The sequence below is a fragment of the Nerophis lumbriciformis genome, linkage group LG37, assembly GCF_033978685.3.
Source record: "Nerophis lumbriciformis linkage group LG37, RoL_Nlum_v2.1, whole genome shotgun sequence".
NCBI lineage: Eukaryota > Metazoa > Chordata > Actinopteri > Syngnathiformes > Syngnathidae > Nerophis > Nerophis lumbriciformis.
In genome coordinates this window covers 7,050,001-7,075,000 of record NC_084584.2, presented here as the reverse complement: position 1 = coordinate 7,075,000, position 25,000 = coordinate 7,050,001, and the positions used below count along the sequence as shown (strand labels likewise).

General features: G+C 43.6%; 1 protein-coding gene across 2 annotated transcripts in view; it reads left to right on the top strand.

The window, feature by feature from the left end:
• The window catches only part of LOC133577361 (phospholipid phosphatase 3-like), a 52,606-nt gene extending 34,176 nt beyond the window's left edge, over positions 1 to 18,430 (top strand). For both annotated transcript variants that reach the window (XM_061931103.1, XM_061931104.1), the window contains exons 3-6: positions 9,257 to 9,537; positions 12,677 to 12,734; positions 15,561 to 15,737; positions 17,716 to 18,430. In XM_061931103.1, the coding sequence (XP_061787087.1) occupies positions 9,257 to 9,537; positions 12,677 to 12,734; positions 15,561 to 15,737; positions 17,716 to 17,847 (648 nt within the window). In that variant the 3' untranslated portion in view covers positions 17,848 to 18,430. The remainder of the gene's footprint in view (positions 1 to 9,256; positions 9,538 to 12,676; positions 12,735 to 15,560; positions 15,738 to 17,715) is intronic.
• Positions 18,431 to 25,000: the final 6,570 nt, after the last annotated feature.

The window sequence follows — 25,000 nt, the reverse complement described above, 5'->3', positions numbered from 1 at the left end:
TATATATGTATATATATATATATGTATATATATATATATATGTATATATATATGTATATATATATATATATATATGTATATATATATATATATATATATATATATATATATATATAATGTATATATATATATATATTATATATATATCTATATATATATATATATATATATAATGTATATATATATATATATATATATATATATATATCTATATATATATATATATATATATATATATATATAATGTATATATATATATATATATATATATATATATATATATATATATATATGTGTATGTATTTACATAATAATTAACCTTGAATTTCTGGCTGCAACACGTGCCAAAGTAGTTGGGAAAGGGCATGTTCACCACTGTGTTACATGGCCTTTCCTTTTAACAACACTCAATAAACGATTGGGAACTGAGGAAAGTAATTGTTGAAGCTTTGAAAGTGTAATTCTTTCCCATTCTTGTTTTATGTAGAGCTTCAGTCGTTCAACAGTCCGGGGGTCTCCGCTGTCGTATTTTACGCTTCATAATGCGCCACACATTTTCGATGGGAGACAGGTCTGGACTGCAAGCGGGCCAGGAAAGTACCCGCACTCTTTTTTTACGAAGCCACGCTGTTGTAACACGTGCTGAATGTGGCTTGGCATTTTCTTGCTGAAATAAGCAGGGGCGTCCATGAAAAAGACGGCGCTTAGATGGCAGCATATGTTGTTCCAAAAGCTGTATGTACCTTTCAGCATTAATGGTGCCTTCACAGATGTGTAAGTTACCCATGTCTTGGGCACTAATACACTCCCATACCATCACAGATGCTGGCTTTTGAACTTTGCGTCGATAGCAGTCTGTATGGTTCGCTTCCCCTTTGGTCCGGATGACACGATGTCGAATATTTCCAAAAACAATTTGAAATGTGGACTCGTCAGACCACAGAACACTTTTCCACTTTGCATGAGTCCATCTTAGATGATCTCGGGCCCAGAGAAGCCGGCGGCGTTTCTGGATGTTGTTGATAAATGGCTTTCGCTTTGCATAGTAGAGCTTTAACTTGCACTTACAGATGTAGCGACCAACTGTATTTAGTGACAGTGGGTTTCTGAAGTGTTCCTGAGCCCATGTGGTGATATCCTTTAGAGATTGATGTGGGTTTTTGATACAGTGCCGTCTGAGGGATGGAAGGTCACGGTCATTCAATGTTGGTTTCCGGCCATGCCAGGACTCGGGAGTGAGACGAGCCTAGACCAAATTTGGGAGAAACATCAGGACTCGGGAGTGAGACAATCCTAGACCACATTTGGGAGAAACATCAGAACTCGGGAGTGAGACGAGCCTAGACCACATTTGGGAGAAACATCAGGGCTCAGGAGTGAGACGAGCCTAGACCACATTTGGGAGAAACATCTGAACTCGGGAGTGAGACGAGCCTAGACCACATTTGGGAGAACGGTCAGGACTCGGGAATGAGACGAGCCTAGATCACATTTGGGAGAAACATCCGAACTTGGGAGTGAGACGAGCCTAGACCACATTTGGGAGAAACATCAGGACTCGGGATTGAGACGAGCCTAGATCACATTTGGGAGAAACATTTGGACTTGGGAGTGAGACGAGCCTAGACCACATTTGGGAGAAACATCCGAACTCGGGAGTGAGACGAGCCTAGACCCCATTTGGGAGAAACATGGGGACTTGGGAGTGAGACGAGCCTAGACCACATTTGGAAGAAACATCAGGGCTCGGGAGTGAGACGATCCTAGACCACATTTGGGAGAAACATAGGGACTCGGGAGTGAGACGAGCCTAGACCACATTTGGGAGAAACATGGGGACTCGGGAGTGAGACGAATCTAGACCACATTTGGGAGAAACATGGGGACTCGGGAGTGAGACGAGCCTAGACCACATTTGGGAGAAACATAGGGACTCGGGAGTGAGACGAGCCTAGACCACATTTGGGAGAAACATGGGGACTTGGGAGTGAGACGAGCCTAGACCACAGCTGAGAGACCACATTTGGGAGAAACATCAGGACTCGGGAGTGAGGCAAGTCAGAAGGAATCCATTCAGACGAGGAATCTTTAGTAGGCTAGAAGGACATGAAACTCCTTTCCAAGCCTGGACCACAGGGGCTCTTCATGGTGACATTATGGTTATGTTCACTTGAAGCCTGGAACTGAGCCACAAACAAGATGGTTGATATCTTCTTCCACCAGGCCATCCTGCCTGAGTGCGCTCTGACCTTCTTTTCTGCTTTCTCAACTCAATTCTGACCTTCTTTTCTGCTTTCTCAACTCAATTCTGACCTTCTTTTCTGCTTTCTCAACTCAATTCTCAGTCTCAGTTTTCACTTCCGATGGCAAGAGGCCACCTCCTTGAGAAAAGCAGGCATGTAAACACCAGTTTGGTTGTAGAAGTTCAGCCTGAAGTCAGCATGTGGCCTCTGTGATTGTGTTTTCTTACGGAGTCCCACGAGGGCAGGCAGACTTTCTCCTCAGCAAGGCGGCTCTGATTGCTTGAAGTGTGGAAACCACCGTCAGCCACTTTGAGGGCAATCCCAGAACCTGGCTTGCTCCCGCCCTCTTGAAGAATGTCTGATGGAACCGAGATACTAACATGAAAACAGTCTTCTGAAACCGGAGCTCTTCTGGGAAGACGGCGAAAACAAACGTAGCCCCGATGTGCGCCTGCTGGAGTCTAGCCTCCAAAACCAGAGACATCGCCAAGCTCAGCACTTCTGATGATTGGAACCAGTCCTCCTACTACTTCCTACTGCTCAGTCCTCCTACTGCTCAGTCCTCCTACTACTTCCTACTGCTCAGTCCTCTTACTACTTCCTACTGCTCAGTCCTCTTACTTCTTCCTACTGCTCAGTCCTCTTACTACTTCCTACTGCTCAGTCCTCTTACTTCTTCCTACTGCTCAGTCCTCTTACTACTTCCTACTGCTCACTCCTCTTACTTCTTCCTACTGCTCAGTCCTCTTACTACTTCCTACTGCTCAGTCCTCTTACTTCTTCCTACTGCTCAGTCCTCCTACTACTTCCTACTGCTCAGTCCTCTTACTTCTTCCTACTGCTCAGTCCTCTTACTACTTCCTACTGCTCAGTCCTCTTACTACTTCCTACTGCTCAGTCCTCTTACTACTTCCTACTGCTCAGTCCTCTTACTACTTCCTACTGCTCAATCCTCTTACTTCTTCCTACTGCTCAGTCCTCCTACTGCTCAGTCCTCCTACTACTTCCTACTGCTCAGTCCTCCTACTACTTCCTACTGCTCAGTCCTCTTACTACTTCCTACTGCTCAGTCCTCTTACTTCTTCCTACTGCTCAGTCCTCTTACTACTTCCTACTGCTCAGTCCTCTTACTTCTTCCTACTGCTCAGTCCTCTTACTACTTCCTACTGCTCAGTCCTCTTACTTCTTCCTACTGCTCAGTCCTCTTACTACTTCCTACTGCTCAGTCCTCTTACTTCTTCCTACTGCTCTGTCCTCTTACTACTTCCTACTGCTCAGTCCTCTTACTTCTTCCTACTGCTCAGTCCTCCTACTACTTCCTACTGCTCAGTCCTCTTACTTCTTCCTACTGCTCAGTCCTCTTACTACTTCCTACTGCTCAGTCCTCTTACTTCTTCCTACTGCTCAGTCCTCTTACTACTTCCTACTGCTCAGTCCTCTTACTTCTTCCTACTGCTCTGTCCTCTTACTACTTCCTACTGCTCAGTCCTCTTACTTCTTCCTACTGCTCAGTCCTCCTACTACTTCCTACTGCTCAGTCCTCTTACTTCTTCCTACTGCTCAGTCCTCTTACTACTTCCTACTGCTCAGTCCTCTTACTTCTTCCTACTGCTCAGTCCTCTTAATACTTCCTACTGCTCAGTCCTCTTACTTCTTCCTACTGCTCAGTCCTCCTACTGCTCAGTCCTCCTACTACTTCCTACTGCTCAGTCCTCTTACTACTTCCTACTGCTCAGTCCTCTTACTTCTTCCTACTGCTCAGTCCTCTTACTACTTCCTACTGCTCAGTCCTCTTACTTCTTCCTACTGCTCAGTCCTCTTACTACTTCCTACTGCTCAGTCCTCTTACTTCTTCCTACTGCTCAGTCCTCCTACTGCTCAGTCCTCCTACTACTTCCTACTGCTCAGTCCTCCTACTACTTCCTACTGCTCAGTCCTCTTACTACTTCCTACTGCTCAGTCCTCTTACTTCTTCCTACTGCTCAGTCCTCCAACTACTTCCTGCTGCTCAGTCCTCTCGGTGCTGGTTTCTCCAGCCTTCATTGGCAAACACCCTGTGGTCCAAGTCTAGTCGGACTCTTACCGTGGGGGTCGGCAGGACATTATTGAGCTAGAACAGCTGGTCTGCGTTAAAGCTGTCCTCCCCTAAGTCTACCATGGCCACTCCCAGACAGGGTCTTATTACAAAAACGAGTCCTTTCCCAAGTCAATGTCAACAAAGTATTAAAATCACATTGAACACTTGACAAAAATGTCAACACAAACATGGAAACACTCATAAACAAAACTCCAAAAGCAGTGAAGTTGTGTAAATGGTAAATAAATAGAGAATACAACAAATCCTTTTCAACTTATATTGAAATGTTTAGACTGCAAAGACAAGATATTTCATGTTCTCACTGAGCTAAGCTAACTAAGCTGGCACAAGTGGCAATAAATACTGATAAAGTTGAGGAATGCTCATCAAACACTTATTTGGAACATCCCACAGGTGTGCAGGCAAATTGGGAACAGGTGAGTGCCATGAGTGAGACGAGCCTAGACCACATTTGGAAGAAGCATCCGAACTCGGGAGTGAGACGAGCCAAGACCACATTTGGGAGAAACATCAGGGCTCGGGAGTGAGACGAGCCTAGACCACATTTGGGAGAAACATCTGAACTCGGGAGTGAGACGAGCCTAGACCACATTTGGGAGAACGGTCAGGACTCGGGAATGAGACGAGCCTAGACCACATTTGGGAGAAACATGGGGACTCAGAGTGAACGAGCCTAGACCACATTTGAGAGAAACATCAGGACTCGGGAGTGAGACGAGCCTAGACCAAATTTGGGAGAAACATCAGGACTCGGGAGTGAGACGAGCCTAGACCAAATTTGGGAGAAACATCAGGACTCGGGAGTGAGACGATCCTAGACCACATTTGGGAGAAGCATAGGGACTCGGGAGTGAGACGATCCTAGACCACATTTGGGAGAAACATAGGGACTCTGGAGTGAGACGAGCCTAGACCACATTTGGGAGAAACATGGGGACTCGGGAGTGAGACGAGTCTAGACCACATTTGGGAGAAACATCAGGACTCGGGAGTGAGACGATCCTAGACCACATTTGGGAGAAACATGGGGACTCGGGAGTGAGACGAGTCTAGACCACATTTGGGAGAAACATGGGGACTCGGGAGTGAGACGATCCTAGACCACATTTGGGAGAAACATGGGGACTCGGGAGTGAGACGATCCTAGACCACATTTGGGAGAAACATCAGGACTCGGGAGTGAGACGAGCCTAGACCAAATTTGGGAGAAACATCAGGACTCGGGAGTGAGACGATCCTAGACCACATTTGAGAGAAACATCAGGACTCGGGAGTGAGACGAGCCTAGACCAAATTTGGGAGAAACATCAGGACTCGGGAGTGAGACGATCCTAGACCACATTTGGGAGAAACATAGGGACTCGGGAGTGAGACGATCCTAGACCACATTTGGGAGAAACATAGGGACTCGGGAGTGAGACGAGCCTAGACCACATTTGGGAGAAACATGGGGACTCGGGAGTGAGACGAGCCTAGACCACATTTGGGAGAAACATCAGGACTCGGGAGTGAGACGAGCCTAGACCAAATTTGGGAGAAACATCAGGACTCGGGAGTGAGACGATCCTAGACCACATTTGGGAGAAACATAGGGACTCGGGAGTGAGACGATCCTAGACCACATTTCAGGAGATTGGGTACAAAAGTAGATTCCATGAAATGCTCAGTCATTCACAAACAAGGATGGGGCGAGGGTCACCACTTTGTCAACAAATGCATGAGCAAATTGTTGAACAGTTTAAGAAAAGCCTTTCTCAAGCAGCTATTGCAAGGAATTTAGGGATTTCACCATCTACGGTCCGTAATATCAAAGGGTTCAGAGAATCTGGAGAAATCACTGCACGTAAGCAGCTAAGCCCGTGACCTTCGATCCCTCAGGCTGTACTGCATCAACAAGCGACATCAGTGTGTAAAGGATATCACCACATGGGCTCAGGAACACTTCAGAAACCCACTGTCAGTAACTACAGTTAGTCGCTACATCTGTAAGTGCAAGTTAAAACTCTCCTATGCAAGGCGGAAACCTGTTTATCAACAACACCCAGAAACGGCGTCGGCTTCGCTGGGCCTGAGCTCATCTAAGATGGACTGATACAAAGTGGAAAAGTGTTCTGTGGTCTGACGAGTCCACATTTCAAATTGTTTTTGGAAACTGTGAAGGTCGTGTCCTCCGGACCAAAGAGGAAAAGATCCATCCGGACTGTTCTAGAGTCAAAGTGTAAAAGACAGCATGTGTGATGGTATGGGGGTGTATTAGTGCCCAAGACATGGGTAACTTACACATCTGTGAAGGCACCATTAACGCTGAAAGGTACATACAGTTTTTGGAGCAACATATGTTGCCATCCAAGCAACGTTATCATGGACGCCCCTTCTTATTTCAGCAAGACAATGCCAAGCCACATGTTACAACAGTGTGGCTTCATAGTAAAAGAGTGTAGGTACTAGACTGGCCTGCCTGTAGTCCAGACATTGAAAATGTGTGTGTAAAATATGAGAAGGGAGACTGTTGAACAACTTAAGCTGTACATCAAGCAAGAATGGGAAATAATTCCACTTCGAAAATGTGTCTCCTCAGTTCCCAAACCTTTACTGAGTGTTGTTAAAAGGAAAGGCCATGTAACACACTGGTAAAAATGCTTTTTTTTGCAATGTGTTGCTGCCATTACATTCTAAGTTCATGATTATTTGCAACAAAAAAAAAGAAGTTTCTCAGTGTGAACATGAAATATCTTGTCTTTGCAGTCTATTCAATTGAATATAAGTTGAAAAGGATTTGTTGTATTCTATTTTTATTTAGCATTTACACAACCTGACAACTTCACTGCGTCTGCACTTTGTATTAAAATCATATTGAACACTTAACAATAAGATCTTAAAAACCATGGCTATGTAAGAAATGTTCATAAAGTGTAAGAAAATAGTGCAAACTGTGAAAATGTCAACAAATGACTAAAATCACAATAAACATTTAACAATAAGATCTTAAAAATAAGAAATATGTAAGAAATGCTTCAGAAAGTGTAAGAAAATAGTGCAAAGTGTGAAAATGTCAACAAATGATTAAAATCACAATAAACACTTAACAATAAGATCTTAAAAATAAGAAATATGTAAGAAATGCTTCAGAAAGTGTAAGAAAATAGTGCAAAGTGTGAAAATGTCAAAAAATGATTAAAATCACAATAAACACTTAACAATAAGATCTTAAAAATAAGAAATATGTAAGAAATGCTTCAGAAAGTGTAAGAAACTAGTGCAAAGTGTGAAAATGTCAACAAATGATTAAAATCACAATAAACACTTAACAATAAGATCTTAAAAATAAGAAATATGTAAGAAATGCTTCAGAAAGTGTAAGAAAATAGTGCAAAGTGTGAAAATGTCAACAAATGATTAAAATCACAATAAACACTTAACAATAAGATCTTAAAAATAAGAAATATGTAAGAAATGCTTCAGAAAGTGTAAGAAACTAGTGCAAAGTGTGAAAATGTCAACAAATGATTAAAATCACAATAAACACTTAACAATAAGATCTTAAAAATAAGAAATATGTAAGAAATGCTTCAGAAAGTGTAAGAAAATAGTGCAAAGTGTGAAAATGTCAACAAATGATTAAAATCACAATAAACACTTAACAATAAGATCTTAAAAATAAGAAATATGTAAGAAATGCTTCAGAAAGTGTAAGAAACTAGTGCAAAGTGTGAAAATGTCAACAAATGATTAAAATCACAATAAACACTTAACAATAAGATCTTAAAAATAAGAAATATGTAAGAAATGCTTCAGAAAGTGTAAGAAAATAGTGCAAAGTGTGAAAATGTCAACAAATGATTAAAATCACAATAAACACTTAACAATAGGATCTTAAAAATAAGAAATATGTAAGAAATGCTTCAGAAAGTGTAAGAAACTAGTGCAAAGTGTGAAAATGTCAACAAATGATTAAAATCACAATAAACACTTAACAATAAGATCTTAAAAATAAGAAATATGTAAGAAATGCTTCAGAAAGTGTAAGAAAATAGTGCAAAGTGTGAAAATGTCAACAAATGATTAAAATCACAATAAACACTTCACAATAAGATCTTAAAAATAAGAAATATGTAAGAAATGCTTCAGAAAGTGTAAGAAACTAGTGCAAAGTGTGAAAATGTCAACAAATGATTAAAATCACAATAAACACTTAACAATAAGATCTTAAAAATAAGAAATATGTAAGAAATGCTTCAGAAAGTGTAAGAAACTAGTGCAAAGTGTGAAAATGTCAACAAATGATGAAAATCACAATAAACACTTAACAATAAGATCTTAAAAATAAGAAATATGTAAGAAATGCTTCAGAAAGTGTAATAGTGGAAAGTGTAAAAATGTCAACATCCACACCTGAGAAGAACTATTCTCTGCAGGTTTAGTGGCGGCTGTGCTCTAAAGGGTGAGCAAGGCTAAGGTGTCTTACTGGTTGCGCGTGCCTAGGTCTGACTATGGTACCTTTTGGGGAAAAAAAAAAATACTTTTCCTGTTTTATCGACAGTTTTTTTAGCTCTTTCCTCTCACTCCATGCAAAGAATAAACTGCCAGACAACAAGATGGCGAAACCAAAGTTGATAGTTGATACTGACACCTGATTGGCTGTTAGCTTGTCCCACTCACTTCCTGCGTTGCTGGGTTACCAGAGAGCGAGTGCCTTTTGTTCATGCAACTCACTTCAGGTTACATAAATGTCAATATCAAAAAGCATGTTGTATTGATATCGATTGCATGTCTACTGATACTGATATCGTTTCATCCCCTTCTGCATGGAGGAAAAAAAGGAGTTGTGAATCATTGCCGTCACAGTGCAAAGCACCACACTTCTGTATCGCAAGTCCCTGGATACCTTTACCAACGCTTTGACCCCTGTTATCAGATCATCATTGGCGAGAGCTACCGGATCTACTTCCTCAACGAGGGTTCCAAGTCATTCGTGGGGAATCCCTACATCTCCGCCCTCTACAAGCAAGTGGGCGTGTTCATGTTGGGCTGCGCCATCAGCCAGTCTTTCACCGACATCGCCAAGGTGTCTGTGGGCCGCCTGCGTCCTCACTTCCTGGACGTCTGCAAGCCAGACTTGACCACCGTCAACTGCTCCCTGGGCTACGTCACGGACTACGTGTGTCAGGGACCTGAGGCCAAAGTCCAAGAAGCCAGGTACTCTTACCTTGACCACACTCTTAGAAATAAGGGTTCTAAAAGGGTTCTTCTACAAGGGCTGAGGTTCTAACTGGAACCATTTGCTTCTGAAAAACCCTTTCCCGAAGAAAGGGTTTTTCAAGGGTTCTTGGTAACGCTAATGGTTCCAGTAAGAACCATTTTGATCCAGAGAACCCTTTAAAACCCCTTTTCTGAATAATTGGTTTTAAAAGGGTTCTCACTAACACTAAGGGTTCCAGTAAGAACTATTTTGATCCAGAGAACCGTTTTTGGAAGAAAGAGTTCTTCAGGGATTGTTGAAAGCATGGGTAAGATCCTGTGTCACCAGGGACATACTTCCTGATAACATTTGCCAATAATATCTTTAAATAAATGTTTTTCTCATTAAAATGTTTTGAATGTTTGTTCAATGTCAACATGGTAAATGACCACAATATAATATGAACTAAACTGATCTGTAGAATACAATATGGTTCTTTATAGAACCCTCAGAAGACAAGACGGTTATCGGTGAAAACCTTTGAAAAGGGATGTTTTTAGAACCCCCTGTGTCAGGTCTAGATGAAACCCTTGAAACATGAAAGGGTTCTTAGTGGAACTCCCTGTGTGGGTTCTAGATGAAACCCTTGAAACCTGAAAGGGTTCTTAGTGGAACTCCCTGCATGGGTTCTAGATGAAACCCTTGACAAACGAAAGGGTTCTTAGTGGAACTCCCTGTGTGGGTTCTAGATGAAACCCTTGAAATACAAAAGGGTTCTTAGTGGAACTCCCTGCGTGGGTTCTAGTTGAAAGTCTTGAAATACAAAAGGGTTCTTAGTGGAACTCCCTGTGTGGGTTGCAAAGGCGCACTGTGATTGGGAAGAAAAGTTGGCCCTTTTTTTTTTGGTGACTTGACTTCCAAAGCCCGAGCGGGGGCCGCTGGGTGCGTTGTGGACATTGTAGGCACCCCGGCACAGGGGCTCGGACCTGGGAAAAGCCCCGGCCCGCAAAAGTCCCGAATTTGGTCCAAAATCGTCCGAGTCAAAGTGAGCTATTTTCGGACACAAATATGGTGTTTTTCCCCACCAGGGTTCCGGGCTACACACCGTCTGAATATAGGGCCCTCCCAATCACAGTGCGCCTTTGCTGGGTGCGTTGAACGCTTGGCCGCCACAAGCCAGTTATCCCTGAGAAGGCCGACGTGCTTTGGTTCTCCACCTGGGTACGGAACATCGTTTATGGTCGGAACTACGACGGTATGATCCTGCCAGTAGCATATGCTTGTCTCAAATGGAAATCACACCCAGGTTCGAGTCCCACAAGTCCCGCCGCGTTAAATGTGTCCGTGACAGCGCCCCTTAGGCGGACACAGGGCCGCAATGTGCGTTCGAAGTGTCGATGATCAATGTGCATGGTTCTCCACCTGGGTCAGGAAAGCAAAATTGTCCCTCTCCCTCCCCACCTGCCACTGTCCCCGGACGCGCGTATTTCCTTGAGTCATAGTTACTCCCGCCGTTTAGGGACATCCTCCTAGGCACTTAGTCAAATTTACGCCTTTTTTTTTTTTGGACCAAATTCGGGACTTTTGCCCACTTTCCAAGTCCTTCTGATGGAGGCTTTGCCCGTGGATGGTGTCAGGCCGGTGGGGCAAAATTATGCCCGGGTTGGAGTACCACGAGTCCGGCCGCGTTCGGCGGCTCCACCCGGGCTCGCGCCCGAGGCTTCAGCGCGCACCGTAAGAAGGCCGACCTGCTATGGTTCTCCACCTGGGTCAAAAAGTTTGGTAAATTTGACTAAGTGCCTAGGAGCATTGGCAAAAGTCCCGAATTTGGTCCAAAAACAATCCCAGTGCGCCTTTGCTGGGTGCACCTGTGTCCGCCCGAGGGGCGCTGTCCGGGACACAAGTATGGTGCTTTCCACACCCAGGTTCGAGTCCCACAAGTCCCGCCGCGACTCGAACCTGGGTGTGATTTTGGCTCAAATTCGAAAAGTTGGGAAAGTGGGCAAAAGTCCCGAATTTGGTCCCAAGCGTTCATAGCGACGTCGCTTTTTGATCCTTCGAAAGAGTGGGGAACCCTTGGAGCCCCTACACCAGAGGGCTCCAATTCCCCCACTATAGAATCACACCGTCCCGAATTTGGTCCAAAATCACACCCAGGTGAAAAATCGGTTTAGTGTAGCATTGTCCACTGAGAAACCCCCTCAGGTGGGCAAAAGTCCCGAATTTGATCCAAAATCGGACTTTTGCCCACTTTCCCAACTTTTACAATGTCCACAACGCACCCAGCAAAGGCGCACTTTTGCCCACTTTCCCAACTTTTCTTCCCAATCACAGTGCGCGAACGGCCATGCACCACCATCCACAGAATGGGTGCATTTGCAGCGGGAGTCCACCGGAGGGCTCCATGCGTGTGTCCGCCTAGGGGGCGCTGTCCCGGACACATTTTCAACAGGGTTCGATTCCGGAGAGGGAGCCTGAGAAACAGCTAGAAGGCCGACCTGCTATGGTTCTCCACCTGGGTCATTTCTGCCCAGTGCTCTGAATAGGCCGACCTGCTATGGTTCTCCACCTGGGTCCGGAAAGCAAAATGGCACTTAGTCAAATTTCCGCCTTTTTCGCCGGCGATCTGCTCGAGGTTATCTAGAGTCACCAAAGCGGCCGACGCCGGGGCGTCCATCAGGTCTTCCCGGGGAATGGGAGGAACCGCGCGCCACCGCCGGGCCCGCGCCGCCCGGGTTGCTTGGGAATGACCCAGGTGGAGAACCATAGCAGGTCGGCCTAAAAAAAAAATGAACTCCCATTGAAATGAATGTAGATGAAACCCTTGAAATACGAAAGGGTTCTTAGTGGAACTCCCTGTGTGGGTTCTAGATGAAACCCTTGAAACATGAAAGGGTTCTTAGTGGAACTCCCTGCGTGGGTTCTTTGTAGGACCTCTCATGGGGGGTTCTGGGTGGAACCTTACACACACAGTTCTAGGTAGAACCCTCCAAAAGGGTTCCAGGTGGAACCTTTATAAAAAGGTTCTACCTGGAGCCAAAAAGGGTTCTCCTATGAGGACGAGCCGAAGAACCTTATATGGTTCTACTTAGCACTTTTATTTCTAAGAGTGTAGGAACCATCTTCATCATCTAAAAGTCCTCTTTCTCTCCTCAGGAAGTCTTTCTTCTCTGGACACGCTTCCTTCTCCATGTACACCATGCTCTATCTAGTGGTAGGTTCCTCCTTCTAACTTACACCATGCTCTATCTAGTGGTAGGTTCCTCCTTCTAACTTAATAATAATAATAACTGGGATTTATATAGCGCTTTTCTAAGTACCCAAAGTCGCTTTACATGTAGAACCCATCATTAATTCACACCTGGTGGTGGTAAGCTATTTTCATAGCCACAGCTGCCCTGGGGTAGACTGACGCCATGCTCTATCTAGTGGTAGGTACCATCCTTCTAACTTACACCATGCTCTATCTAGTGGTAGGTTCCTCCTTCTAACTTACACCATGCTCTATCTAGTGGTAGGTACCATCCTTCTAACTTACACCATGCTCTATCTGGTGGTAGGTTCCTCCTTCTAACTGTTTTACAGGCTACTTTTTGGAAAGAAAGATGTTTACGCCACATTATCATCCTCAGAGAGAGATATATATATATACATACATAAATATATATATAGGTTGCTGAGGTAGTTAAAAAGCTCCTCGGTGGCAAGGCCCCAGGGGTAGATGAGATCCGCCCGGAGTTCCTTAAGGCTCTGGATGCTGTGGGGCTGTCTTGGTTGACAAGACTCTGCAGCATCGCGTGGACATCGGGGGCGGTACCTCTGGATTGGCAGACCGGGGTGGTGGTTCCTCTCTTTAAGAAGGGGAACCGGAGGGTGTGCTCTAACTATCGTGGGATCACACTCCTCAGCCTTCCCGGTAAGGTCTATTCAGGTGTACTGGAGAGGAGGCTACGCCGGATAGTCGAACCTCGGATTCAGGAGGAACAGTGTGGTTTTCGTCCTGGTCGTGGAACTGTGGACCAGCTCTATACTCTGGGCAGGGTCCTTGAGGGTGCATGGGAGTTTGCCCAACCAGTCTACATGTGTTTTGTGGACTTGGAGAAGGCATTCGACCGTGTCCCTCGGGAAGTCCTGTGGGGAGTGCTCGGAGAGTATGGGGTATCGGACTGTCTGATTGTGGCAGTCCGCTCCCTGTATGCTCAGTGCCAGAGCTTGGTCCGCATTGCCGGCAGTAAGTCGGACACGTTTCCAGTGAGGGTTGGACTCCGCCAAGGCTGCCCTTTGTCACCGATTCTGTTCATAACTTTTATGGACAAAATTTCTAGGCGCAGTCAAGGCGTTGAGGGGATCTGGTTTGGTGGCTGCAGGATTAGGTCTCTGCTTTTTGCAGATGATGTGGTCCTGATGGCTTCATCTGGCCAGGATCTTCAGCTCTCACTGGATCGGTTCGCAGCCGAGTGTGAAGCGACTGGGATGAGAATCAGCACCTCCAAGTCCGAGTCCATGGTTCTCGCCCGGAAAAGGGTGGAGTGCCATCTCCGGGTTGGGGAGGAGATCTTGCCCCAAGTGGAGGAGTTCAAGTACCTCGGAGTCTTGTTCACGAGTGAGGGAAGAGTGGATCGTGAGATCGACAGGCGGATCGGTGCGGCGTCTTCAGTAATGCGGACGCTGTATCGATTCGTTGTGGTGAAGAAGGAGCTGAGCCGGAAGGCAAAGCTCTCAATTTACCGGTCGATCTACGTTCCCATCCTCACCTATGGTCATGAGCTTTGGGTTATGACCGAAAGGACAAGATCACGGGTACAAGCGGCCGAAATGAGTTTCCTCCGCCGGGTGGCGGGGCTCTCCCTTAGAGATAGGGTGAGAAGCCCTGCCATCCGGGGGGAGCTCAAAGTAAAGCCGCTGCTCCTCCACATCGAGAGGAGCCAGATGAGGTGGTTCGGGCATCTGGTCAGGATGCCACCCGAACGCCTCCCTAGGGAGGTGTTTAGGGCACGTCCGACCGGTAGGAGGCCGCGGGGAAGACCCAGGACACGTTGGGAAGACTATGTCTCCCGGCTGGCCTGGGAACGCCTCGGGGTCCCACAGGAAGAGCTGGACGAAGTGGTTGGGGAGAGGGAAGTCTGGGCTTCCCTGCTTAGGCTGCTGCCCCCGCGACCCGACCTCGGATAAGCGGAAGAAGATGGATGGATGGATGGATGGATATATATATATATATATATATATATATATATAGTAAATGTTTATTTACATACCTTCATTATTTCCAAACGGTGTCTGTAACACGGCAGTAAAACGGCTGATCAAACAAAACCGATGTCATGATCATGGACCCACTAGCTGCGCACAAGCTAGCTCTCCAATCAGCTAAACAGACTCAATAACAAAGTGAAACAATACAAAAAGAATGCCGTTGTAAGTTAATAATATTAACACAGACACGTGTTAGCATATTAGCTCATGCTAGCGACACCTGCTTGAGAACATTACGGTAGCACGCGCAAACACGCATGAAAACACTCCTACACACATCGCACACGGGACGCTTTAGTAAGTAAGAATTGTTTTAGTTATATTGTAAAACTTACAAACGTTGCTTGGAGCGATGCATGAAGGTTTCCAAACGAGTAGAAACTTCTGTTTCAAGGAAGGAAAGAGGAAGTACATTTTCAACCTGCACCACCAATGACACACCATTTTAAGTGTCTCTGTCGGTGTTCTATGAAAACTGTCTGTTGACTACGAAACATTATCGTCGTTAGCGAAGAAAAATCCATCAATTAACCGCGTTGTTTGATAAACCGCAGGGTTTAAAGCATGGGAAAAAAAGTAGTGGCTTGTAGTCCTGAATGAGGGTCCTCATATTGCGCAGCACATGACCTGCACAGCATGGTATTTGTAAGCATAGATATGTTGTACCCCAGCATGGTCTTTGTAAGCATGGACCTGTTGTACCCCAGCATGGTCTTTATAAGCATGGACATGTTGTACCCCAGCAGGACTTGCACACCAAATAAAGGGTCTCCTCTCTTCCCAACAGTTGTACCTGCAGTCACGTTTCACCTGGCATGGAGGCCGGCTGCTGCGCCCTCTGACCCAGTTTACTCTCATCATGATGTCCTTCTACACCGGACTGTCCCGTGTCTCCGACCACAAGCATCACCCCACGGACGTCCTGGCTGGGTTTGTTCAGGGCGCCCTGGTGGCCTACTGCATGGTGAGTGTTTCCATCACAGAGGAGGCTTTAGTCAAACTTGACCCTACGCTCAGAAGAAAACATTTGAACACGCAAAAAAACTGTAGCTACTGCAGTTTTGAAGCCATTCAACTGACAGGACTAAGCGGGGGACACTGTTGTCACGTTTAAACACTGAGGACATCTATTAAACAAGACAAAAGGCAAGGAATCAAACATGGCCCTGACTCTGTACAGTCCTGCACCACGCTCTGACGAAGAAGGTTTTCGTCTCCTCATTTATTCAGATGTTCAATGTTCACGCACCAACACATGTCACAGCAGGAATGGGAAGTATGTAAAACAGTCATTGTTTTCGGTCGCTTTGAAGTCCAAGAAGAGGATTTCTCGGGCTTGGGCTCTTCCTGGATCCAGCTGGGGCAGGTGTTGGAGGACAATGGATAACCCCTCCCGTCTCCTGACCACAGCAACTTCAAGAGGGCAGCGGGTCGTAAATAGCGTTGACCTCGGTCACCAAACAGTTGGAAGAGAGTTTGTGAAATACTTCAGAGTTCAAAGAGAGTTCCTCTGGAAGTTGAGCAGATCCTGCCATCTGTCCGTGTTGAAATCACAGTGGAGATTTACGAGCCTTCTTCCTCTTGTTAGGCCTCGAAAGACAGCATTCATAATACAACGTTTCTTTTGTGATAACTTACAAACAATTATTCCAACAACTGTGATTTAGTCCAAAGTTGACCTTTCATTGTGCTTGGACTTCTCAGGACAGTGCGACTCAAAGTTCAGGTTATCTAAGAAGACGTCATCAGTTCATGCTCTAGAGCGGTCCTCTAGTCTTCCAGTCTTAGAAAACTAAATCAATAATAATAATAATAACGGATTCCACCGTGAAGTGAAAAGTATATTTGACGTAGTCGTCCATGGACACAAAATACTCAAAGAGTAACTGCACTTTTTTGCAACACCATTCCTTAACACTGACCTTGTAACACAATTCCTTAACACCGACCTTGTAACACCATTCCTCAACACTGACCTTGTAACATAGGGACTCGGGAGTGAGACGAGCCTAGACCACATTTGGGAGAAACATGGGGACTCGGGAGTGAGACGAGTCTAGACCACATTTGGGAGAAACATCAGGACTCGGGAGTGAGACGATCCTAGACCACATTTGGGAGAAACATGGGGACTCGGGAGTGAGACGAGCCTAGACCACATTTGGGAGAACGGTCAGGACTCGGGAATGAGACGAGCCTAGATCACATTTGGGAGAAACATTTGGACTTGGGAGTGAGACGAGCCTAGACCACATTTGGGAGAAACATGGGGACTCGGAGTGAACGAGCCTAGACCACATTTGAGAGAAACATCAGGACTTGGGAGTGAGACGAGCCTAGACCAAATTTGGGAGAAACATCAGGACTCGGGAGTGAGACGATCCTAGACCACATTTGGGAGAAACATAGGGACTCGGGAGTGAGACGAGCCTAGACCACATTTGGGAGAAACATGGGGACTCGGGAGTGAGACGAGTCTAGACCACATTTGGGAGAAACATCAGGACTCGGGAGTGAGACGATCCTAGACCACATTTGGGAGAAACATGGGGACTCGGGAGTGAGACGAGCCTAGACCACATTTGGGAGAAACATGGGGACTCGGGAGTGAGACGAGCCTAGACCACATTTGGGAGAAACATGGGGACTTGGGAGTGAGACGAGCCTAGACCACAGCTGAGAGACCACATTTGGGAGAAACATCAGGACTCGGGAGTGAGGCAAGTCAGAAGGAATCCATTCAGACGAGGAATCTTTAGTAGGCTAGAAGGACATGAAACTCCTTTCCAAGCCTGGACCACAGGGGCTCTTCATGGTGAACCATTCCTTAACACCGACTTTGTAACACCATTCCTTAACACTGACCTTGTAACACCATTCCTTAACACTGACCTTGTAACACCATTCCTTAACACTGACCTTGTCTGACTTGTGTCCCCCAGGTGTTCTTCGTGTCAGACTTGTTCAAAGCCAAAGGGAGACGTGGCGCCTTATCTTCTCAGACTCCTGTGAGGAAAGAGCTCCTTCCTACAGTGGACATGAGAGAGAGGAGCAACCATCTCATCCTGGCATGAGAACACACTGGAACTGAAGGAACAGTGTGGATGAAGCAGACCAATAAGGAACCTTGGAACCTCTTCAAGGATGAGAACAAACCGAGCACCATGTCCTTTGTCATCTGGGTGGAAACAAGGATCTGAGACAAGTCCACCTCCTTCCCAGTCTGAAGGCGATCATCTTGGAGGAGGTCTGCCTGTGAAGGATGTTCCTTCAACTCCAGGGAGAGATGGCGGCGCCAATGAAACAAATTCCTAGATTGTTAGGAAGGATGTGTGTAACTTCATGTAGTTTCTTATTAGTCCATTGTGTACAGGAGGGTTTTCACCTCTTTTAGCTCATGACCACTTGAAGGACCTGAAGTCAAGTCTTTCTAAAACGGACTGCAAAGTCAAGGGAGGGCGTTTGACAGCTGAGGGCCTCTTTCTGCTGGCCACTGACCGTCTGTTACATAGCAGACCATGTTTGTTACATAGCAGACCATGTTTGTTACATAGCAGACCATGTTTGTTACATAGCAGACCATGTTTGTTACATAGCAGACCATGTTTATTTCATAGCAGACCATGTTTATTACATATCAGACCATGTTTGTTACATAGCAGACCATGTTTGTTACACAGCAGACCATGTTTGTTACATAGAAGACCATGTTTGTTACATATCAGACCATGTTTGTTACATAGACGACCATGTTTGTTACATAGCAAACTATGTTTGTTACATAGAAGACCATGTTTGTTACATATCAGACCATGTTTGTTACATAGCAGACCATGTTTGTTACATAGCAGACCATGTTTATTTCATAGCAGACCATGTTTATTACATATCAGACCATGTTTGTTACATAGCAGACCATGTTTGTTACACAGCAGACCATGTTTGTTACACAGCAGACCATGTTTGTTACATAGACGACCATGTTTGTTACATAGCAAACTATGTTTGTTACATAGAAGACCATGTTTGTTACATATCAGACCATGTTTGTTACATAGCAGACCATGTTTGTTACATAGCAGACCATGTTTATTTCATAGCAGACCATGTTTATTTCATAGCAGACCATGTTTATTACATATCAGACCATGTTTGTTACATAGCAGACCATGTTTGTTACACAGCAGACCATGTTTGTTACATAGAAGACCATGTTTGTTACATATCAGACCATGTTTGTTACATAGACGACCATGTTTGTTACATAGCAAACTATGTTTGTTACATAGAAGACCATGTTTGTTACACAGCAGACCATGTTTGTTACACAACAGACCATGTTTGTTACATAGCAGACCATGTTTGTAACACAGCAGACCATGTTTGTTACATATCAGACCATGTTTGTAACACAGCAGACCATGTTTGTTACACAGCAGACCATGTTTGTTACATAGCAGACCATGTTTGTAACACAGCAGACCATGTTTGTGTCTCCATGTCTTGTCTAGATCGTCTACTCAACACCTTTGAAAACTAGCCTCATGTGCTACGTGCATACTCAATTGTTCCCAATCCAAGTGGTGATTCACGTCATGACAACATTCTGTTTCACACCTGTGTTTGTATACCATTTACACCTGTGTTTATACACCATTTAACACCTGTGTTTGTATACCATTTCACACCTGTGTTTATACACCATTTCACACCTGTGTTTGTATACCATTTCACACCTGTGTTTATACACCATTTAACACCTGTGTTTGTATACCATTTCACACCTGTGTTTATACACCATTTCACACCTGTGTTTGTATACCATTTCACACCTGTCTTTATACACCATTTCACACCTGTGTTTGTATACCATTTCGCACCTGTGTTTGTATACCAATTCACACCTGTGTTTGTACACCATTTCACACCTGTGTTTATACACCATTTCACACCTGTGTTTGTATACCATTTCACACCTGTGTTTGTTTACCATTTCACACCTGTGTTTGTATACCATTTCACATCTGTGTTTGTTTACCATTTTACACCTGTGTTTATACACCATTTAACACCTGTGTTTGTATACCATTTCACACCTGTGTTTGTATACCATTTCACACCTGTGTTTGTATACCATTTCACACCTGTGTTTGTATACAATTTTAAACCTGGGTTTGTATACCATTTCACACCTGTGTTTGTATACCATTTCACACCTGTGTTTATACACCATTTCACACCTGTTTGTATACCATTTCACACCTGTGTTTATACACCATTTAACACCTGTGTTTGTATACCATTTCACACCCGTATTTGCATACCATTTCACACCTGTGTTTATACACCATTTCACACGTGTTTGTATACCATTTCACACCTGTCTTTATACACCATTTCACACCTGTGTTTGTATACCATTTCGCACCTGTGTTTGTATACCAATTCACACCTGTGTTTGTACACCATTTCACACCTGTGTTTATACACCATTTCACACCTGTGTTTGTATACCATTTCACACCTGTGTTTGTTTACCATTTCACACCTGTGTTTGTATACCATTTCACACCTGTTTGTATACAATTTCACAACTGTGTTTATACACCATTTCACACCTGTTTGTATACCATTTCACACTTGTGTTTGTATACCATTTCACACCTGTGTTTATATACCATTTCACACCTGTGTTTGTACACCATTTGACACCTGTGTATATACACCATTTCCCACCTGTGTTTGTATACCATTTCACACCTGTGTTTGTATACCATTTCACACCTGTGTTTGTATACCATTTCACACCTGTGTTTGTTTACCATTTCACACCTGTGTTTATATACCATTTCACACCTGTTTGTATACAATTTCACAACTGTGTTTATACACCATTTCACACCTGTGTGTATACCATTTCACACCTGTGTTTGTATACCATTTCACACCTGTGTTTATACACCATTTCACACCTGTGTTTGTATACCATTTCACACCTGTGTTTGTATACCATTTCACACCTGTGTTTATACACCATTTCACACCTGTGTTTATACACCATTTCACACCTGTGTTTATACACCATTTCACACCTGTGTTTGTTTACCATTTCACACCTGTGTTTATACACCATTTCACACCTGTGTTTATACACCATTTCACACCTGTGTTTATACACCATTTCACACCTGTGTTTATACACCATTTCACACCTGTGTTTGTTTACCATTTCACACCTGTGTTTATACACCATTTCACACCTGTGTTTATACACCATTTCACACCTGTGTTTATACACCATTTCACACCTGTTTGTATACAATTTCACAACTGTTTATACACCATTTCACACCTGTTTGCATACCATTTCACACCTGTGTTTATACACCATTTCACACCTGTGTTTGTATACCATTTCGCACCTGTGTTTGTATACCATTTCACACCTGTGTTTGTATACCAATTCACACCTGTGTTTATACACCATTTCACACCTGTGTTTATACACCATTTCACACCTGTGTTTGTATACCATTTCACACCTGTGTTTGTACACCATTTCACACCTGTGTTTATACACCATTTCACACCTGTGTTTATACACCATTTAACACCTGTGTTTGTATACCATTTCACACCTGTGTTTATATACCATTTCACACCTGTTTGTATACAATTTCACAACTGTGTTTATACACCATTTCACACCTGTTTGTATACCATTTCACACCTGTGTTTGTATACCATTTCACACCTGTGTTTATATACCATTTCACACCCGTGTTTGTATACCATTTCACACCTGTGTTTGCATACCATTTCACACCTGTGTTTATACACCATTTCACACCTGTGTTTGTATACCATTTCACACCTGTCTTTATACACCATTTCACACCTGTGTTTGTATACCATTTCGCACCTGTGTTTGTATACCAATTCACACCTGTGTTTATATACCATTTCACACCTGTTTGTATACAATTTCACAACTGTGTTTATACGCCATTTCACACCGGTTTGTATACCATTTCACACCTGTGTTTATATACCATTTCACACCTGTTTGTATACCATTTCACACCTGTGTTTATATACCATTTCACACCTGTGTTTGTACACCATTTCACACCTGTGTATATACACCATTTCCCACCTGTCTTTATACACCATTTCACACCTGTGTTTATACACCAACTCCTTTGGAACTGGAAGCAAAGCACAACTTTACAACAATTTAAAGGTTTGGTGTGAAACATCAAATCTTACATTCTGCACAGCGGACACAATTTTAACACAAAACCACTCGCATGTACATTGTGTTATAAGTGTGTGTGTGTGTGTGTGTGTGTGTGTTTGCGTGTACATTACATGATTGTACATTGTGTTATAAATACAGTATATGTGTGTGTGTTGTACACTACATGATTGTATTATAAATGTGTGTGTGTTGTTTGCACATTGTGTTGTAAATATATGTGTGTGGGTTGTACATTACATGATTGTGTGTTGTTGTTGCGCTGTGACAGCCACTAGGACTGGGTGGGGTCTACACCTGTGTCAATGTTTCACTCGCTGCTTGAGGATGTCCTGAAGTGTTTGCTTCATTGAACTCTCACGTGCCTTTCACTATTTGTTTTGTCATGTGCTCATTTTCACTATTTGTTTTGTCATGTGCTCATTTTCACTATTTGTTATGTCATGTGGTCATTTTCTACAAAGTCTTGAATAAAACCCCACAAGTGGAAAGTTGTCTTCTTGTGCGATCAGTCAGCAGCAGGCAGGGCCAGGTGGTATTTATTGTGCAATATGGATTAGGAAATACTAATAACATATTTAACGTTTGCAATACAAAAATAATCCCATAAATGACAAGAGCTATAATGTGACATTCATTGTGACCCAACAATAACGTGCCCTTCATTGTGACCAGTGTTGGGACTAACGCGTTACTGTAAAGCCATTATTTTCGGCGGTAACGAGTATTCTAACGCGTTATTTTTTATATTCAGTAACTCAGTTACCGTTACTACACGATGCGTTACTGCGTTATTTTACGTTAGCCAAAGTCGAGTTTCTTAAAATGGAGATATTCTCACTACTTTTCTTTTGTCGAGCACAAAGAAAAGAACATTATGGTTAAATGTAAGTTGTGTCTTGGATCAAAGATCCTATCTACTGCCCAAAACAGCAATTCAAATCTTCTGAAACAGCTACAAAAGCAACATGCTTGGACGAAGCTAGTAAAGAGAGACAGAGACTCCCGATGCCACTTCACCTCCACCACCTAATGATTTTAACGGAGGGACTACTAGCCAGGACAACATTGATATGCATTGCAGCGTATGTGCTAGAAGCAGAGGTGGGACCAAGTCATTGTTTTGCAAGTCACAAGTAAGTCTCAAGTCTTTGCCCTCAAGTCCGAGTCAAGTCCCGAGTCAAGACAGGCAAGCCCCGAGTCAAGTCCAAAGTCAAGACTGGAAAGTCTCAAGTCAAGTCCTAAGTCCTGCATTTTGAGTTTCGAGTCCTTTCAAGTCCTTTTAACCACAGACTAATATATTAACACAGATTGTGTATGCTTTTCAAACGCTGTATTTATTTATTAAAACAAGTGCATTTTAAATTGCAGGAAAGAAAATTGTGCTGACATTGCACTTTATAATAGCACTATTAACCAGTCATTTTAAACATTAACTCATTCCTTTACAGAACAAACACATTGAAAAATAAAGTGCAAATGTACTTATTTGTACAAAAGTGTTAACATTGAAAAAACATGACATATACGTGAACATAACAAAAAAGTTGTACTTTTTATATGTCAGGGCCCTATGCTGCATTGCATCTGCCAAAGACCAAATTAGCCAAGAGTCTGTCAGTCATTTGTGCACGATGGGGGCGTAGTATGATGCCACCATGGCTGAAAACTCGCTCCACTGGAGCACTGGAGGCAGGCACTGCCAAGACTCTCATGGCCACTCGGAACAGTGAAGGAAGAGTCTTCATGTTCAATGCCCAGAACAAAAGGGGGAGAGAGTTGTTTTGGGTTGGTGCACTACTTGTAAGTGTATCTTGTGTTTTTTATGTTGATTTAATTAAAAAAAGAAAAGAAAAAAAAATTATTTCTTGTGCGGCCCGATACCAATCGATCCACGGACCACTGAGGTAAACAACCAACAGTATGTCAGAAAGCTAGCTAAAACGGTACACATATTCATAATATAGTATACATTTTAACTGACCTTTATTTGACTATTTTTGTCTTTTTTTAGGTGGCTAAAATACGCGGTGCTGCTGACTGCCGTCTAACGTTACGTGTGATATATTGACTAACGTAACCCTGCTTGAAAAAAATCACTGAACAAAAAGTATGAATAAGGTAGTGAACGGCAACAGATTCCCGTGTTTGCAATAACGTTATAACGTTAGCAGTGAGTTTACAGCCTCACTGATTTAACTACACAGCAAACAAAAGTCACGTTACTTAGCCAATAAACGTTATCTTACATTCAAAACTTACCGTTCTTTGTGCAACTTCAAATGCCGGACGAAGTTGGAAGTTGTTGCCTCTCCATCAGTAATTTTCGAACCGCATGTGTTGCATACTGCAAACCGTTTTGTGTTGACCACCTTGTAATTTTTATACCCAAACAAAATTATTTTAGGTATCATTTTTTGTTCACTGGCGTGTGGTTTGGACATGTCTTCTTCGTTGGTTGTCCTGCAATTTGATTGGATGAATGCTGTGTGATGAAAACAAAGTAGATCTAATTTGATTGGCTGTTGTACTGAGACCACACCAGTACACAATGAAAAATACGGCGCGCTCCCGAATAACTTTTTCATCTTTGGGTTTTGGGGAAAGTAGCAAGTCATGTCAAGTCATGTCAATTCAAAAGGCTCAAGTCCAAGTGAAGTCACAAGTCATTGATGTTAAAGTCTAAGTCGAGTTGCAAGTCTTTTTACATTTTGTCAAGTCGAGTCTAAAGTCATCAAATTCATGACTCGAGTCTGACTCGAGTCCAAGTCATGTGACTCGAGTCCACACCTCTGGCTAGAAAACATGCAGACTATCTCTACAGTGGAGTCACCCGCTTTCAGGCAGCTAATTAGCATGATAGCGGCGTCAAACAGCAAATGTCATGGAAAACATTTTTCACGCACCTGCACAGTGAGTACATAAAAATGGAAAGCGAGCTAAAGAAAACTCTCCAAACTCTGCCTCTG